The sequence below is a fragment of the Castor canadensis genome, chromosome 16 (genome assembly GCF_047511655.1).
Source record: "Castor canadensis chromosome 16, mCasCan1.hap1v2, whole genome shotgun sequence".
Lineage (NCBI taxonomy): Eukaryota > Metazoa > Chordata > Mammalia > Rodentia > Castoridae > Castor > Castor canadensis.
This window is the reverse complement of record NC_133401.1, coordinates 45,550,436-45,570,278: the sequence shown is the minus strand read 5'-3', so window position 1 is coordinate 45,570,278 and position 19,843 is coordinate 45,550,436. Positions and strand designations below refer to the sequence as shown.

General features: G+C 42.8%; 1 protein-coding gene across 8 annotated transcripts in view; it reads left to right on the top strand.

Moving 5' to 3' along the window:
• Positions 1 to 19,843, top strand: part of Mcc (MCC regulator of WNT signaling pathway) — a 437,017-nt gene that overhangs the window by 314,150 nt on the left and 103,024 nt on the right. For all 8 annotated transcript variants that reach the window (XM_074058872.1, XM_074058874.1, XM_074058871.1 and 5 more), the window contains one exon: positions 8,878 to 8,991. In XM_074058872.1, coding sequence (XP_073914973.1) covers positions 8,878 to 8,991 — 114 coding nt within the window. The remainder of the gene's footprint in view (positions 1 to 8,877; positions 8,992 to 19,843) is intronic.

Here is a 19,843-nt window from a genome sequence, read left to right as displayed (position 1 = left end):
AAAGAAAATTTATATGATTTCTGGATGTGGCAAGTGTTAGGAGAACAAAAAGGAGTGAAAGGATAGAAAGGGGACGGGGCAGATGGAAAGCTTGTTCTGTGTGGTTGGTGGTGGGTGGGTGAAAACCAACCTGAAAGAATCAAGGGAACAGCCATTCCTGTGGGAAATGATTCCAAAGTTACTTTGTGTGCATGTGTGTGTACACACTTGTGTATATATATATAAAACAATACATATGTGGTTGTCCACTTTGTGTTCTGTATATGCTTATCACAATTTATTCAACTAGTCATTTTTGTTCTTTACCACTGTGAGCAGATTTTGTGTGAATCCTTGCTTATGATAATTTTTTTCATTTTTTGTTTGCCAGTGAGAATATTTTGTGGAACTTAATTTTGAGGTCCCTATGTCTGTCCAGCTTGGTTCTTGATCATTGCTTAGCTGAATGATGGGAAGAACAGGGTCGGGGAGGCAGATGGGTAAGGCTACTGTGGACCATTACTGTGCCTGCTTGCTGGTCCAGCAAGGTGACAGGAATCTGTTGATTTAATTCCACATGTTGAAAGGTAGAGTGTGGATTAATATGAGCAATGAGAGCTAGGCCCCAGTGTGATGAGTTCTTATGGCTTTAATGAGGCCTCGTGTAAACACGGAGATAAGACATTAACCTACCACTGCTGTCAAAGCCCAATTTTATTTTGATATTTTAGGAGGCAAAAAGGGTGGCATAGTGAATCACGATAATTAAGATGGCGGAGGTTACTGTGGCTAACACTGATTTACTAGCAGGGTTCATTCAGTCCTTACAACTCTGGATGGGCGGCTGTTACCATTTTTCAGGTGAGTGGATTGAGGCTTGGAAAGCTATACTTGTTATCCAAGGCTGAAGTGGTCTCAGGACCAGGGTTTTGCTTTTTTTTTGCCAACCCCCTGTCCTTAACCACTAAACTGTTGACCCCATTCTTTTCTCGCTCTCTCTTCTCTCCCTTTTCTTCCATTTTTGGGAATAGTGTGATCTAGGTTAGGACTAGTGTTGACTGGGTTAGGGTCATTTGGAAGGAGAGATGATTCAGGCCATAAAACCGTTCCCTTCTTTCTGTCTGCACACACTGTTCTCTGAACAGTCAGCAGGACTGCATCACATCAGGAAGCCAACACAGAATAGATTTGAAAGGTGCCTCCTTCGCCCTGGCCTGGTGCTTGGATTAGCTGTACCAGCAAGCTGTCACACAACCATCAGTCAGCAACCCTGGGTGAGGCCAGACCAGACAGGACCTGGCTGGGGAGCACATCCTGGCATTGATCCTTCTTAAAGTTTTTTTCTTTTAATGAAATAATGCGTGTTAAAGCATCTTTAAATTGTTGGGAGTACATTTCAAGATGATTGTAGTATCCGGGCCTGGTGGCTCACACCTGGAATCCTAGCCACTTGGGAGGATGAGATAAGGAAGACAGAGGTTCAAGGCCAGCCTGGGCAAATAGTTTGCGAGACAACCATCTCCAAAATAACCAGAGCAAAAATGGATAGGAGGTATGGCTCAAGTAGTAGAGCACCTACTTTACAACCACAAAGCCCTGAGTTCAAACCTCCATCCACCAAAAAAATTTAAAAAAAAAAGATTGTAGTGAATATCTGAATAGTTAAGCATCCTGCTGTGCTTTACTGTACTGGGGTTTGAATTTAGGGCCTTGTGCTTGCTAAGCAGGCACTCTACCACTTGAGCCACACCTCTAGGCCTTTTGGTTCTAGTTCTTTTGGAGATAGGGGTCTCACTTTTGGCCTGGGGCAGCCTGAGCTGCAAATCCTCCTGTCTACTCTTCCCACAATAGCTGGGATGACAGGTATGCACCATCACACCCAGCCTTTTCTGTTGAGTTGGTTGGGGGTGGGGGGGGTCTCAAAAACTTTTACTCAGGCTGATATGGAACATGATCCTCCCAATTTCAGTCTCCCAAGCAGCTAGGATTACAGGCATGAACCACCATGCCTGGCTTGTGCCTGTATTTTGATTGGGAGATTGAGAGTATGTGCACTGAGTTTCATATAAAAGGCCCTACATGTATATGTGTGATAATATATGCATAAATGTGCATATCTTGACTTGCTTCATTGTCTTCAATCCAGTAAAAAGTAAGGTCCTTCAAAGCACATGAACCAATGCTGTAAAAATACTTCGGCCTTTCCTGACCGGCAAAGTTTATTGACTGTCTAGCCATTAAAGGTACTTGCTTTCTCTAGAATGGGGAATTCAATACCTGCTAAATTGGATCAATATAAAAATTTATGGGCAATGCAGGCCTTGTCAGGGAACTCTGTTAGTCCTGTTCAGCTAATTCTCTGTGGGAGTTCCTGCCTCAGGGATCACATCAGTCTTTAGTGTATGCTGAAATATTCATGTCTCCTGATTAGCTGGATTTAATTGTTACATCTTCATCTCCTTCACGATGTGTCATTAGGACGCAACCTACCTTGAAATTTAAGTAGGTGCAGCCAGATTAAAACGGTACCTTTATTTTGCTTCCTTTCCAAAAATCCTTGTATTACCATTTAATTTTGGTTTCTCCTGACTATAAAATAATGTTATTACAAGTAAAATTTTAATTTAATAATGGAAAATACCAAGTTATTTATTTTTAATAGCTGCTGTTGCATTCTAATATTTGTATAGTACATTTAAAAAATGTAAGTAACATATTCCACTGTTTATATTTGTAATATTTAAAGGTCTAATGGTTAAAATAACCTTTTCTCCCATGTAGTGTTTGAGTTGCATAATTAAGTTTTTAAAGAACTTAATCACATGCACTACAAATCTTTCCTCTTTAACTTTCCCTCATAGAATTTGGGAATTAGAATATAGAATGTAGAGATTAATTTTCCTCTGATACCTTTCTGGGTCTAATACCAGCCAAGCAGTCGTCTATTTCTCAAAATTTTGAATGCTTGAAAGAATGAATGTATTGTTCTCTATGCTAAGTTTGCAATTCTGCTTTCCCTCTTCTAAAAATAACCTCTTGTCTGAGACCTTGCCTTCTCAACAGTGTCTTGGACATTTGCAAGGATCCCAGAATTACTCTGGTGTTCTGTTGCAAAGCATGGGACATGATGTTTAAGAACCTGGCCATGGGCCTTTCATTTGGATTCTGCCACTCATTGGCTTGATAAGTTATTTAGCTTATAGGCCTGGATTCCCACCTCTTTAAGTTGGGGATAACAGTCCCCATCCCATAAGGCCATTTGGACAATAAGTGGGAAAATGCACATTACAAACTCAGTATGTTGGGTAGGACTTAGTAGGTACTCGTGTGCTGGCTTATATTATCAGCAGGAAGACTTAGGGTGAGACTTATTTTAGATGAGCACATGTTTGCCAATACAGTGGGAATGATAGTCATCTTCAAAGTTGCTTCTCAGTCTTGAACACTGCCCATCTTGGGGAGATATCCCCCCTGCCTTTTATTTGAGGCCCAGAAAGAAAAAGTGACTTCACTTGGGTCCTGGAGGCAATGATGTGGAGGCTTTCTCAGGAGTACCTGGGTTTGACTGGTGGCATGGCAGCATCACCAAGGTCAGGTAGCCTCAGGTGAGGTTAATTTTTGTCATGTAGATGGCGTCCCAGTGATACCATGTTGAAGGGATCTTGAGATGCTCTTTTCACAAACTGAATTCAACTGAGGTTTAAAAGTAACTCAGGGACCACTGATCTCTCAAGGGAATTACCAGGTAAAATGAAAGACAAAAAGTCACTAGTTTCTGAGCTCATCTCAGGCAGCAAAAAGTGATGTGCGTGCAGTGAGCAATCTTGCAGATGATATTTAATGAGTTTCAAGACTATGAGCAGCCCTTCTTGAAATGCTACACAGCAGGTGCTCCTGGCTGGAATTGTAGAAGCAAATAGGAATATTCCATTCTGGAAGCCACTGAACAGGCCTGATTGTACCCATCTGGCCAGGGCACTAACTACCCTTTTGCCAGGGATTTTGTTCTTTGTATATTGAATTAGAACCCCTGGGGTGTGGAGAGTCTTGGCAGGGGAGCTGAGCTAGGCTGCTTCCTCTGTGCATTTTTCCCCTGCTGTCTACAAGGACAGCTGGGATGTTACACGTTCATTCGCTCCCCGCAGCTCTCCATTTGGGAGAAGAGGAAGCGTCTGGACCCGGGGAAGGAGAATCCTGAATTTGATGAGCCTTGTTTCTCTGGGTCTCCATTTCATTTCCTCACTGTGAGGGAATTAGACTGAATTTTTCCCAGATCTCCTGCCTGTGATGGGTTGTGTGGGATTCCAAGTGCACTTCCCAGCTAGTAGAGAAAGGTTGTTGCTGATTGGTTCTGTGTACAGCAAAGCTTCCCTGAGTGGCTGGGCTGTAGCAGAGGGTTTCTGGGACCAGAGGACAAATGAAATACAAAGAACCCTTAGTGTGGAACTCAGGATGGGGTCTGGGCAGGTGAGCACTCAAAGTGTGCAAGCTGACAGGTTTAAAGCCAGAGGACCCAGGCTGGTAGAAACCTGGGAGCAACCCTTTTTACAAAGGTTACAAAAAAGCCCGGAAGGAAAGAAGTTGTGTCCCCCTCCTCTCCCTTCACACTGAGCTGAGCCCTAAGCTTTATCACTGCCCCTGGAGGGCTTGTCCTGTCCTGCCGCCTTCCCTTCCGTACTTCCATCTCACCTGTGCTGCCCGTCTGTAGAAATCCCCACTTACTTCTCCTCATGTCCCCTCTTCTAGTGCATACTCTCTCCTCCACCTCATATCCTTCCACCCACCCGCACACATGCACTAGTGCACGTGTGTTTATGTCCCAAAGGCAAGGGAGAGCAGTGACACACTGTGCTGGAGGGCTCCTCTACCCTCGGCCCTCCTACTGTTCATCAGTTTTCTGCCTCTGGTCTGGTTTCCCACCCCTCCTCTGTGCCTTGGTTTCCCCATTGACAGAAGGAAGTAATAACTCCTAACTCCTACCATGACAGCAAGTGGGGATCAAAAGAGATGCTATAGGAGAGTCTGGTCCGCTAAGGCACTCAGCAATGGATGGGCAGTTATCACTGTTAGTTCTCTTTAACCTGATTGTCTCAAATCCTCAGGCTCTGCACCTGATGGGATTGAGTAGCTTGTGAAGCACGGAGTACACAACCTGACGTGTGTGTCTGCAGAAACATTCACTTGTTCTCTTTGTCAGGGAGTGAGAGAAATTGACACTACCACTGGCATCCCTAAACTGTAACCAAAAAATGCATCATGTGGAGGGTGAGTGGCTGAGTTAGGACAGAGCAGGAATCCCACCATAGCTCACAGGGAAGGAAGCAAAAGCCCCTCTCAGAGAAAGGCACAACTTCCAGGAGCACTCCACAGCTGGAGCAGGCAAAGGAGGAAGAAAGGCACAGTGCACCCTGGCTGCGCACCACACAGCATGGAGGAGAAGACTGTTTCAGCTGGTGGTGTCTGTCCAGGATAGAGAGAGATACTGTAGGTGACCCCTTCCTCCATCTCTGTGGCTGCCACAGCCTTCAGCCCTTTGGACACAGGGATATCCAAAAACTGAAGTCCTGGAAAGGTGACTTTAGAGTTTGACATGCTGGATTCAAGTGCTGGATCTCCCTTATCAGCCATGGTCTTTGGAAAAAGTACTTGTCCCTTGACAAATTGGGGCCATAGCTCCCTCCAGAGCTGTGATGTGACAGTGAAATGAGGTGAGGTGCAGGAGAGCACTAGGTAAGGTGGAAGTAGCATATTTGCTACTTTCATTGCCAGTAATACAAAGTGGGGATGTGCCTCCTAATCAGAACTACACAGCTTCCCCCTGGAAGGCCTCCCGTGGTAGTCCCTGGGTTGATGGATTCCAAGGGCGTCTTATGAGGTGCAAAGCCCTTTGTAAGAGAATGGACCTCTGTCCACTTAGCACGGGAGAAACTGCTAGGACGGCTTGTCACAGGGCACTGATCACTTCTCTCCTGTGTCCCCAGAGGCTGGACACCTTACCTGTCAAGAGAATAAGTGGGCCTGTCCTTACAGCCAGTGGAATAGTGTGATTTTACTCACAGAATGTTTCATCCAAAAATAACTACTTCGACAGCTTGCAGCCCAGTGTCCAGGTGGTGCAGTTTTGTTTGGATCCACAGCCTAGGGATGTAGGGACTTTGGAAAGGTGAGGAATGTACTTATTATATCCATCATGTACTAGACCCAGATTTGTATAGGAAATGTCAAAGTTCCATCTCAGCCTTGCTTAGGCCCTGTGTTAAAACCAGGGCAGGCACCATGGTTCACACCTGTAATCCCAGGTACTTGGGAAATGGAGGTAGGGAGAATCAAGGTTGGAGGCTGGCCCAGGCAAAATGCAAGAGTCTATCCAAAGAATAACTAAAGCAAAAAGGGATAGGAACATGGCTGAAGTGGTAGAACACCTGCTTAGCAAGCTCAAAGCCCTGAATTCAAACCCCAATACCCCCACCCCCCAAAAAAAACCCCATGAAAATAAAATTACTGTCACAACATTTAATAGTGATAAGAAGGTGCTGCGGTGCTGAGCTACCCATGGGACCTTAAGTAAAGCCAGTCATTCTGTGGTTTCCAGTCTTCAGTCACCTGTATTTGCCTGAGTGGGGGAGAGACTCCATGCACCTTTCTGCTCGCAGATAGCTGGGACTTGACACCCAAGACAGTCTACTAAGCTCTTGTGGCATCCCAGGACTAATGTCTAACCCAGATGTTTGTTAATTTGGGCGTCCATAGATAGATTCCAGAGTGTGTCAACACCGTTATTGGATATAAAATGTGCATGTACCCCAAATCCACGTTCATGAAATTTTTAGGGAACCTGTGATCAGAGGGAAGTCAAGAACTGGTTTGTTCTCCATTTGGGAAGTCATCTATCTGGAGAAGTGAGGGACCATCCCGAAGGCCCTGCACATCCTGTGCTTTTGCTGCATCTGGAGACCTAGGGGCAGGAAGGGTTCCCAGTACCCAGTCCAGTGTTCTCCTCCATGGCCATGTCCCATCATGGACACTGGTGGCATGGCTACAATGGAAATAACTACTCCACGTCAGCTTCCCTCAGTCCTCCTCCATCCCTGCACAAAACCCTTCCCCAGAAGTATGCGAGGCGATACTAGGGGGCAGACAGTCTCGGGGCACACAGTTGCAACCCTGTGCCAACAGTTGGGACCCTGTGTCACCACCAGCATTTCGAAAGGACCCCATTTCAGCTCATAGTGTGCTCTATCCTTCTTGGCACAGATAAAGTGGGAGACTGTCTCCCAAGACTCCATGTAGTGTAACCTGTCACCACGTCTGATGTTGAAGGAAAACCCTCAGAGGAGAGTGCAGAGGTGGAGGGGACAACCTGCTGTGGCAAGGAGTGAATTTCTCTCCCTTCCCACCATCCTTGAAGCAAAAGTCTCCAAGAGATGTACAGCGGGAACATCGGGGTGTTTGTGCTAAGAAAGCATCCCACAAGCCTTGTATCTGAAACCAAAGTGACCTTTCTGAGCGGCCCCAGCCCTGCAAGAGAAGGCAAATACTACCAGATGGCCTGACATTTCCTTTTCAAATTTCATGCATCCCTGATTTCAATCAGCTATTGATCTATTCCTTTGCAGCCCCAGTGCAATTGAGTCACACCCCTGTTGCAGCCTTAAGGAAAACAACTGCTATGCACTCCCCACCCCGTGTTCCCTCCCTCTGCTCCCAGCCTACCCCTTGCTACCCACCCAAAGGCAGGGTGCAGAAAGGAGCATTTTTCTAAACCCAAAGTGAAAACAAGCTTCAGAGTTGACGTGTGTGCGCAGTACTGTCCACCTTTAAAAGATCACTTCTCTTTGCTCACTCCTTACCTGAAATCCTTGGCAGAAGCTTCAGGAAACCTGCAACAAGAGATCGGTTGCTCTGACTCCATTGCTCACCCCGGGTGCTGTGGAACTTAGTGGGACAGTCAGGTCACCTGGGCTAGGCGTGGAGGACAGGCAGCTGGGAGGCAGGCAGTTTCGAGGGGCTGCCTTTTGGGGTTCTGTGTTGGATGTGTCTCATACATAGCCCTCTCCCTGGGCCTGAAGAGTCACACAAGCCCTGGTGGGACAGGAGCTTCTGCAGTAGTGTCCCTTATTCATCCTTTGAAGAACATTCTGGCTCCAGTTACGCTGAGAGAGTTAGCTTGGGAAGGATTTTGGATGGGTTCTGGGTTGTCTTTTTGTAGCAGTCAGAACCCTGGTTCAGTTCCATGGTGAGCGTCTGTTGGATCCCCTCCCTTTTCTTAATACTTAGTTCCTGTCTGTTGTACATGGGACTGAAATGTAAAAAAAAAAATAAAAAAAAAGAATTATCTTATCCATCTTTCATATTTTCCAAAAGGAAAGGTTAATTTGATTCTGCCTTTTCCTTTTTTGGGGGGTGGAGGTGGGGAGAGGAGAGCTGGGTGAAGGAGCTATGCAGCCCAGGATGGCCTCAAACTCATGATCTTCCTGCAGATTCCTGCATAATCTCCCAAGTGCTGAGATTATATAAGAGTGGGCCACTGTGCCTGGTTCCTTTCATTTAAGTTGAGAAACAAACAGCCTAGAACAGATTTAATGTTACCCTGAGTAACTCAGGCAAAGCTCTATGTAGAAGGAGCTGATTTTTACCATCTAAAATTCAGTCCACTCCATCCGTGTAATGGTGCTCTTCCCATTAAATGTAGGACAACTGGATAACCCAGCTTGCCCACGATACCTAATTTATGTCTGTCGTCCACTGAGATTAGTGCACTTTCATTCTCAAAACTGTCCCTTTGGATGATACTTTTTTTTTATGTAGTCATGCTAATTACAGGGAAGGAAGGGGAGGAAATGAGTTTCTGCTGAGTGGTCTAACCTTGTGCTCCTTTCTCTCTTTCCATCACCACAGCTCCACTTGGCAGCCCTGGCATCACTCAAGGGAGACATACTGGAACTGAATAAGCGTCTGCAGCAAACAGAGCGGGAACGGGACCTGCTAGAAAAGAAGTTATCCAAGGCACAGGTAAGCGATTGCAAAGTTGTTTTGTTTTTTAACTTGTTTGTTTAAAGAGAAAACATTATATATATCATTTCCACAATTTCCACCTTACTGAGCAAACACTTAGTCTCTTTGCACTGCTGTAACAAACAACACTCTGGGACTGTCATTGCCTTAAACAGTGACAATACATTTCCCACAGTTCTAGAGGCTGGAAGTCAAGGTACCTGCCAGGTTGGTTCCTGGTCAGAACACTGTTTCTTGCTGGCTTATTGATGCTGCTTCCTCATGGGGTCCCCACTTGGAGGAGAGAATGAGAGTATCTCTGTCCTTTCTCTGCTTACAAAGACACTAATCCCATTCTTGATGAGAATCAGGAATCGTCACCTGGTCAGCTCCCAAAGCCCTCTTCTGATCAACCCCCTTGCATTAGGGGTTTAGGCTTCCACAAATGAATTTGGGGTGAACATTCAGTCCATAACACACACTCATGCCCACTGCCTGAGTGAGGAAATAAAATCTACCTGTCACCCTGGACACCCTTTCCTGTGCTCCATCCCACTATCTGCACTTTCCCTCCCACAAAGGGAGCCACCAGCATGACTTTTGGAGTAATATTTCTTGCTGCTTCACGTTTCTCTCTCAAACTTGCATCCTTCAATTGTAGAATTTAGTCTTGCCCATTTAAAAACAAGGTGTTTCCTTGACATGGTTTTAAATCTACAGGTTTCCCCTGCGTTCTTTGTTGGCTTTTTCATTTGTGTGTCAAGCCTAGCCCCTGTGCCTGCAGAGTTTTCCCGAGAACCTACGTTTGCTGATTGCACACTTATTGTGCTGCTCTACACATTCCCACAGATCGACAGCTGCATCCAGAGGTGCAGTTGGTTCATGTCCCATTCCCTCCTCCAAACTGTAAAAAGTGTTTTCACTAGCAGGCCCCTGGTACCTGCTTGTTTCTCTCTCTGTTGCTCTGATGCTGGCTGCTGTTGATTCTTAGTACCTAGACTCACTACTCCATTAGGACTTTAAAAATTGTGTTTTAACCTATGATATTTCCAGGGATGCTTTTATAGGGAAATTTCTCATCATTTACTATTTGCTGAAATGATGCTATACTTCATAAAGGAGAAACTGAATACCATTTTTAACCGTTTTAAACATAATGAATTGATTCCCTGAAAATGTCCATTTATTTTTAATATTGTTATGAAAGTGCATATTATTTGTTTATCTGGGATTTGAACTCAGAGCCTCACACTTGCTAGGCAGGTGCTCTTACCTCTTGAGCTACTCTGCCAGTCCTTTTTATGTGATGGGTTTTTTTGAGGTAGGATCTCATGAACTATTTCCTCGGACTGGCTTTGAGCCACGATCCTCCTAATCTCTGCCTCTGGAGTAGCTAGGATTACAGGCGTGAGCCATCAGCACCTGCCTGAATTTGTGTATTTAGATATATTTGGATTTCAATGCATTACAATTATTTTTCTGATGAAAGCTCAAATTGTTCTGTCTTTAGTTACCGAGAACATCTCCAGGTTGGCTCCTGAGTCTTACGGCATAAACTGAGTAGAAAGGGCAGGCATCTGGACTATACTTCTTGCCCCAAACCTGGAATTAATCAATTCTTCAAGAAGCCATAGTTGGTCTCAGCAGGAATGATCTTTCCAGACCATTGTTGGGCTACTCAGGATGCTTGTTGTTTCCAGGTTGTATTTATGCCTCTTTTGTAGACAGAGCCCAGAAGTTATTTATCAACTTCTGTACATGGGTATGGTTTTATATATGCTTAAAATTTAAGATAAGCTGTTTTAGGAGGAATTCATATGGACACTTCCAGTGCAAATATTTTTATGTAATTTCTGTATTTTAACTGCATCTCCTTTCCCACGAAAACTCTTGGCTCTTACAGTTACAGCGCTAGTAGAATTAGGGTGTTCCATAATGGTTCCCTGTATCACATGTAATATGCAGAATCTCCGAGGAATAGTATGAATTACCTCTATAACCAGCACGGTCTGGAGAAGAGTGTGAACTTTTCCTCATGTACGCTCCTTATTTCTTCAGGTTTATGTAGTTCTGTAACTCCATCGATCCTGCTGGCCACGAGGTCACTGCATCTCATGCTCTCTCACTTTCAGTCACCATTTATTTTGTCCTGCACAAGTAACTGTTCAATGTTCACCAGGAGTCTTAGATCACTGTCCCTCCATTGTGAATGCATTAATGTATTTGTTTTGCCTGGAGCTTATTTTCTGGTTGGTTCCTCCAAGTGGACTCGTGGGAATAATTTCCCCAAAGTTCTTGCGTGTTAATAAGAGCGTGTCTGTCCCCTTCATACTTGAAAGCACTAAGCCGGATATAAAACGCTTGGCTCATCTTTTCTTTCCTTGAATATGTTGCTGTATTTTCTTTTGTTGTGTAGTGTTGCTGTCAAAGACTGACAATGATCTTTCTTTCCCTCACAAGATATGTGATTACTCTAGATGTCCAAAGGTTTCCTTCCTCTTCTTCCCAGCTTCCTTTCCCCCGCCCTTTCTTTTTTTTGTTGTAATTTTACTAGAATAAGTCTTCATCATTCTAGCTTGATATTGTCAGATTTGCTGTGTTTGTTTCCTTCCTTCCTCTCTCCCTCCCTTTCTTCCTCCCTCCCTCTTTCTTCCTCCCTCCTTCTTCCTTCCTTCCTTCCTTCCTTCCTTCCTCCCTTCCTTCCTTCCTCCCTCCCTTCCTTCCTCCCTCTCTTCTTCCTCCCTCCCTTCCTTCCTTCCTTCCTCCCTCCCTCCCTCCTTCCCTCCCTCCCTCCTTTCCTTCCTTCCGACTGGGGTTTGAACTCAGGGCTTTGGTCTTACAAAGCAGGAGCTCTACTACATGAACTATGCCTCCAGTCCATTTTGCTCTGATTATTTTGGAGATGGGGTCTCATGAACTATTTGCCCAGGCTGGCCTTGGACTATGATACTCCTGATCTCAGCCTCCCAAGAGCTAGGTCAGCTGCTGTATGTTCTTTTGATGATATTTTGTATTTTTTAAATTTTGGGGAATTTTAAGTAAATGACATGGCTTAATGTTAGTTCTATTCTCTTGCTTAGTTCAAGGACCCCATCACTTGTGCATTAAGTTGTTTTTGCCTGTCTGCAAGGTCTCATCATCTCACGTCCTTTATCTCTCTTTGTAAAATGTTTTCTCTGTTCTCTACTTTCTGCTTCTCTTTTTGAAACAGAAATTTCTATGTTTTCTATTCCTCTTTTGTGACTTCTAGTCTATTCATTTCTGAAATGCATTTTTAAAATTTTCTTTCTGATTCTTTTTTGAATTCTGTCACCTCCCTTCTCAATTTTTCTAATTCTAAATTATGTATATTTAAGTCTCATGTCCTTAAAGTCTTAGTTTATTTTTAAAATAGTGACTATTGTTTAGGGCATTTTGGAGAGAAGGGGGTCCATTTTCTGGACTTATGTTTTAACATGCACTTATGTTTTATCACCATGTTAAATTTTCTCTCTCAGCATTATAACTTAGTATAGGATTTGGCTTCAACACTTGCTGGTTTTTATTTTTATGTGAAAAATAGTTTCCTTGAACATTTAGGAGGCAGATTTTAAAGGGCTTTTTAAAGGCCATAGAGTTTAACCTTATGTTGTTTTCTCGAAGTCAAAAACATGGCGTCCTGCTTTCTTCCTGGTTCTGTTTCTCTCACCTACTTTTTTTGTCTTTCCCCCATCACAAGATCTTGCCCATGCTGGCCTAGAACTGCCAGGCTGGTTTCCAACTCATGATCCTTCTGCCTCAGCCTCTCGAGTGCTGGGATTGCAGGCATGCACAGCTGCTTCCAGCTTCTCACCTACTGTGTTGTCTGAATCTTTTCTTTCCTCTTTTCTGTTATCCTCATCCTGTTCAGTTTTGATCCTATTCCCAACTGAACCATGGGAAGGTTTCCTGGAAGGGAGCCCTGGGGCCTGGAATGTTCCTCCTCACTTACCGGGCCTTCTTGCATTAGGCATAACTGCGCCTGGTTTTACCTGCTGTTCTCCAAATGCACCACTTACTTTCCTTTGAACACGTACTGGTTATTTACGACTTTCCAATACTAGGTTCTACCAACCTTGTTCCATCTGATTCTGCTTGCAGAGACACCACTTAGATCTAAGGTATTGCTTTGTCCTTGTCTGGTAGTGTTTTGTTGTTCAGGGAGACACTGGGTCTCCATGCTTTTGGTTTTGCTATGTAGATCAGGTTTGCTAGGTAAGTCAGGTTTATTTTTAGGTGGGAATTCAGAGAGGTTAAGAAAGACAGGTTTAAGCTATATGGCTCAAGTGGTAAAGCACCTGCCTGACAAGTGTGAGACCCTGAGTTCAAATCCCAGTACCACCAAAAAAAAAAAAAGAGAGAGAGAGAGAGAGAAAGAAGAAAATCAAGTTTATTTTTTAAGAGGAACTTTAAAAGTTTCAACACCCCAGAGACCACCACTGATCCATTATATTGTTGTTTGTAAAGATCATTCTGTCACTATTTTACTATTTTTAACAAGGGAAATTTTCCTTTAAGTTAAAAACAATTTTTGGTGTTTAACAGCCATCTCTTTAGAATGGCCTTCGGAAAGTTTTTGATACCTCTCCTGTGTCATAATCACAGATGGTTTGAGGGCCAAATCTCTGCCCCCATCAGGCACCCCAGGGAAATTAACCTGCTTAGTGCCCAAGGTCAAATGAACAACTTAGCAAGGTCACTAGTGGCCTTTCTCACCATAGGACAATATACCAAACATTTTTGGTTTTTACTTAGGTGAAAATTTTACTTAAAGTATTTCCCTTTTGATTATAAAAGTAATAAAAGTGACAGAATAGACTTGAACATAGCATTCTAGTGTTTCAGTGGTGGCCTCTGAATTAAAACTTTTAAAATGTCTTTTAAAAGAGAAAATGATTACTCTTGTGTTAAATCTCAATAAAATAATGTCAAATGACTGTATTCGAACTTACCCCCATTCGAGGCCAATCATTGCTCATAGTTCCTTGTAATGAGAAATGTATTTCTTTAAAGCAAGAATATTGTATGTGCTTTTAACTGGAGGACTGCATGTCCCCACAGTATTGGATCTTAAAAGGTGACCAGGAAGGTATTTATCACATTTTTTTTTCTTTTTTATTGTTTTATTCATATGTGCATACAAGGCTTGGGTCATTTCTCCCCCCTGCCCCCACCCCCTCCCTTACCACCCACTCCTCCCCCTCCCTCTCCCCCCCCACCCCCTCAATACCCAGTAGAAACTACTTTGCCCTTATCTCTAATTTTGTTGAAGATAGAATATAGGAAATAATAGGAAGGAACAAGTGTTCCTGGTTGAGATAAGGATAGCTATACAGGGAGTTGACTCACATTAATTTCCTGTACGTGTGTGTTGCCTTCTAGGTTAATTCTTTTTGATCTAACCTTTTCTCTAGTTCCTGGTCCCCTTTTCCTATTGGCCTCAGTTGCTTTTAAGGTATCTGCTTTAGTTTCTCTGCATTAAGGGCAGCAAATGCTAGCTAATTTTTTAGGTATCTGTCTCCCTTGTGTGCAGAATACATAGGGAACTTAAAAAACTAAATTCTCCCAAAACTAATGAACCAATAAAGAAATGGGCAAGTGAACTAAACAGAACTTTCTCAAAAGAAGAAATTCAAATGGCCAAAAAACACATGAAAAAATGCTCACCATCTCTAGCAATAAAGGAAATGCAAATTAAAACCACACTAAGATTCCACCTCACCCCTGTTAGAATAGCCATCATTAGCAACACCACCAACAACAGGTGTTGGCGAGGATGCGGGGGGGCGGCGGGGGGGAGGGGAAAGGAACCCTCATACACTGTTGGTGGGAATGTAAACTAGTACAACCACTCTGGAAAAAATTTGGAGGCTACTTAAAACACTAAACATTGATCTACCATTTGATCCAGCAATACCACTTTTGGGGATATACCCAAAAGACTGTGACACAGGTTACTCCAGAGGCACCTGCACACCCATGTTTATTGCGGCACTATTCACAATAACCAAGTTATGGAAACAGCCAAGATGCCCCACTACTGACAAATGGATTAAGAAAATGTGGTATCTATACACAATGGAATTTTATTTATCACAATTTAAGCCTGCAAAGACAAAGCCACTCTTGCAGATAATGGTAAGAGAATAATAGGAAACTTTGTTATGTCAAGATTGCTCTGCGCCTTTTAGACCTACTTATGATCAAGCCATTCTCACAAATAGCTTTGATAGCCAATGTTACCACTGATGACAATGGTTATGTCCCAGAGCCGCCAATGTGCTCATCTGCATTCTTATACTAAGAAGACCAAAAAATAACTATACACCTTTTACTGGAGATGGCCTTTCCAGTTCCCAAACTAGGACCAAGGAAAGAGAACATGAGAGAATACCAGGTTTGCCACCTTATAGCTCTTACAAAGATGAATTTATTCCAGAAACAATAAACACAATGAAGTGACAATGCTGTGCTCTGTGTCATATGCATTGGGAAAGTGATTCATGTTGAGGCTTTCCCAGCTTGTAAAAGAGCAAAGTCTTGTGAAAATTGATGTTCTATGGCTGGAGTAGGTTTTACCAGCTTGCTAAATATTCTGGAGCTATGATTAAACAAAAATGTAAGATGCAAATGATGGTTCCATTTATCAGGCATTATCAGAAGAAAACCAACGTCTGCTAAAATAATTGGTGGTGACACTAGAAATGGTTAAATAAAACCAGTTTCATTGTGTGTGGTCATGAGCTCAGTCTGTAAGTTCTAGGAAGGGCAGAGCTGGGTAAAGAAGCCCAAAGCCCAGGACCAGGGTGATAGGGAAGACAGTACATGTCTGTATTGTTTTCTGTTGTTGCGTAACAAATTGCTACCAGCATAGCTGCAAAGAACGCATCCCTACTCTCCCAGATTGAACAGGTGCAGGGACCTGTGGTTGCACCTACACCAGCATTGAGGTGAGGCCCAGCGGGACCAGCATTGTGAGAAATGGGCTAAGAGTACATGTAGTTCTGATTTGATTCTCTCAGTAATTAACTTACTAGGGTTTTACAAGTATTACAGAAGACAGATCAGACAAGCTCATGAGCTCCTTTGAAGTCAGTCAGGAATGTGGAACACTTTCTTTTCTTTTTCTTTTTCTTCTTGTGGCACTGGGGCTTGAACTCAGGACCTCATGCTCACTAGACACACTACTCCACCAGCCCTTTTGCATTGATTGTTTTTGACACAGGGTCTTGCTGTACACGTGGGCCAGCCTGGGGCTGTGATCCTCCTATTTTTGCTTCCCTTTGTAGCTGGGGATGGCAGGCACATACCACCATACTCAGCTGTTGGTTGAGATGTGGTCTCATGAACGTTTTGCCTAGTGTGGCCTGGACCCACAGTCCTACTGATCTCTACCTCCTAAGTAGCACGGATTACAGTGGTGGACCACTCTGCCCCATGAACCCTGTATTTCTAAGCTTTATCTTGGGAAAGCAGAGTTCCTGAATTTTCTACCTCTTGGCTTTCAGGAATAAATGATAAACATGAAATAGAATGGAGGCAGTATTTTATCTATGTATCTGTTGTTTTGTGAAATTAAAGATGTAGTCTACAGATATTTTCTCTGTTGGGGTCTCCCCATCCCCACCCTTTCTTACTTGTGTGTGCTCTTTTTGGGTAAACTGCTCTGGCTGTTTTGCTGTTAATGGAATTTGCATTTGTCTTTGTTCAGCTGACTTGTGTCCCCTATACCATCCTCTTAGGGGAACCTGAAAAGAACTTTGAAATACCCTGAATAATAGTAGTTGTGACCAGTCCAGTGTGAACCTGAGAAAGGAGGGAACACAGAAGGGAGTGGCTCTGAGCCTCTTTGCATGGTGGCCGAGAGGGTTAACACATTAATTATGGTACTGCACTTTTCAAGAAGCCGGTTCATAATGCTCTTATGTTTGACAGCTGAGACTAATGCAATGATTAAAGATCACTGGCCTCTGTGGAGTAAGATAAAACCCAGGGAAGAACATTAACAAAACCGTAAAGCGCCTTAGCCTTGCCACATTGCACAGGGATTTTTCCAGCAGGGCTCATGTTCTCAGCTGGTCTGGCTCAGGGCTGACTCATGGCTTTATCCTGAGATCACACCACTAGCAGAGATGAGCCTAAAGTGGTTGAAATGGTGGTGTTACTTGTTTTTGGTAAACATTTTTGCATTTAGGCATTTTTGCTAATCTATGGGGCTAGACACAAGTATTTATATGGATATTTAATTTGCTTCTCCATCTTGATAGCCACGCTAAGGTTTTGAGAAGAAGCTAAGAGTTTGTATTAAATACCAGATGAAATTCAGGAAAAACACAATTTCCTCACATCAATCATAATCTTTTTTTTCTTTTTCCAAACAAGGCTTGTGGTTGCCGGAAAAACCCAGCCTCCTAATGACACTGACCTCCAGAAATTATTGGCAGTCAGGACAGTTGCAATTTCAGACTTTTTGGTTTCATTGTGCTACTAACAACAACCAGACACTGAATTTAGGCCCAGAGAAGGGAGAACCCTAGGCACAATTACCTGTAATCATGGGAAAAAATGCAGTAGCATATCATTTGAGACCATCTCTTATTTTGTTCAGCAGAAATTGTGTGGGATGTCTGTGTGGTAGAAAGAAGAAAATAATACCTAACTGGTAAATATTGTTAGAAGATGCTGTCATTGCTCCTGGAGGCTGGTCAGTAAATTGTGATTGAAAATTGACTGGTGGCTAAAACTGGCTGGTGGAAGAAGTAGGTCCCTGTTTCACACCCCCTGCTGCCTCCTTTTTTCCTTCTGACCTCCTAGGGATTGAGGAAGGAGCTGTTTGGGTTTTCATCCTCTCACTTGACCTATCAGGCAACATATTCATGTTTTCTGGAGTTCGTTGAAGGTTTTCAGGACACCAGGCCGAGTGCCAGTGGAGATCTGTAGGCCAGTGGTAGGGAGAGGAGTCCCACAGGAAGCTAGAAGAGGAGAAGCGGCAGGGAGAAGGTTGTGGATTCATTTCCTTGGTGGCTTCAATAAGGGTTTGTTGTTGTTATTCTCATATTTGAGATTTCTGATTGTTAGCTGGGTTAGAATAAATAAATCAGCCATTTCACATTTAGTCTGTTTTCTCATGTACAAAATGATTTTATCAGTCAGGAAATGTAGTGATAACAAATATCTCCAAATTGTCAGTAGCTCCAAATATGAAAGGTTGATTCTTATTAGGAACTATGGAGCTGACAGGAGAATCTGTGCTATATTGTTCTCAAAGATTTCTGAGCTGATGTCCTCTATCATCTGGAATATCACTAGAAGCCATGACCTGGGGAAGAGAAGGTGGCAAATTCTATAGACGCTCTAAAAGATAGTGTAGATTTACTCTGTTTCGTTGGCCAAATTAAATCATGTGGGCATATTTAGCTTCAAGGGGGAGGGGAAGTATAATCTGCCACATACATGGATGAAAGCAAAGCAGAGAACTGACAAAGGCCCCATTGGCTGCTGCAGGGGGGCTGATGCTTATGTGATGTGTGCCCTACATGGTGTTCCTGGTGGAGTCCCTCATACACAACAGCACGCTGGAGAAAAATGAACACCACTTGAAAAAGGGTTGTGTTACTGAATTTATGAAAAAAAGATGAATCTTTTATCATTTAAAAAAATGTCTAAATGTACTTTTAAGTTTGCAACATAAAAATTGAAAAATGGGTTAGGAAACTATTTTTTCAAACAAATGAAAATGGACACACGATGTACAAAACCTATGGGAAAAAGCAAAAGCATATAGCAATCAATACCTACATTTAATAAAAAAAAAAAGATCTCAACCTATTGCTGCATTTCAAGAAACTAGAAAACAAGGACAAACTGAACCCATAGATAGTAGGAGGAAGGAAATAAAGATCAGAGCAGAAATAAATGAAACAGAGACTTAAAAAACAAACCAACAAACAAAAAGAAACAAACCCATGAAACAAAGAGCTGGGTTTTTTAAAAGATAAAACCAAGAGATCCTTACCCAGACTGAGAAAAGGAGAGAGAAGACTCAGCCAGAGACAAAGAGACATCACAACAGTCACCACAGAAATACCAAGGAACATTATGATCTAATAACTTCAACAAATTTGATAACCTAGAAGAAATGGACAAATTCCTGGACATATACCAGGAATTGAATTATGAAGAAATAGATAACCTGGAATAGACCATTCAGAAGTAATGAGATTCAGTCAGTAATAAAAAGTGTCCCATTGAAGAAAAAACCTAGAACCAGTGGCTTCACTTCTGAGTTCTACCAAACATTTAAAGAACTAATACCTTTTCTCCTTACATTATTCCAAAATACAGAAGAGAAAGGAATTCTTTCAAACATATTGTATGAGACTAGCATTGCCCTACTACCAAAATCAGATTAGGACACACACCTCTGCCCCCAGTATCCTTGATGAAGATAGATGCAGAAATTGTCAACAAAATACTAGCAAACTGAATCCAATAGCACATTGAATATATTATTCAGTATGATCAAGTGGGATTCATCCTAGGAGAACAAGGATGGTTCAACATATGCAAATCAATAAATGCAGTATATTACATCAACAGAATGAAGGACAAAAAAAACCCATATGATCAGGGCTGGGGGTATAGCTCAGGGGTAGAGCACTTACCTAGGATGCACAAGGTTCAATCCCGAGTACCTCCACCTCATTACCACAGCAGTCATATAATCATCTCAATAGATGCAGAAAGGCATTTGATAAAATTCATCATCTCTTCATGATAAAAACATGGAACAAATTAGGTATGGAAGGAATATATACCTCAATATAATAAAGGCCAGTTATGATAAACTGAC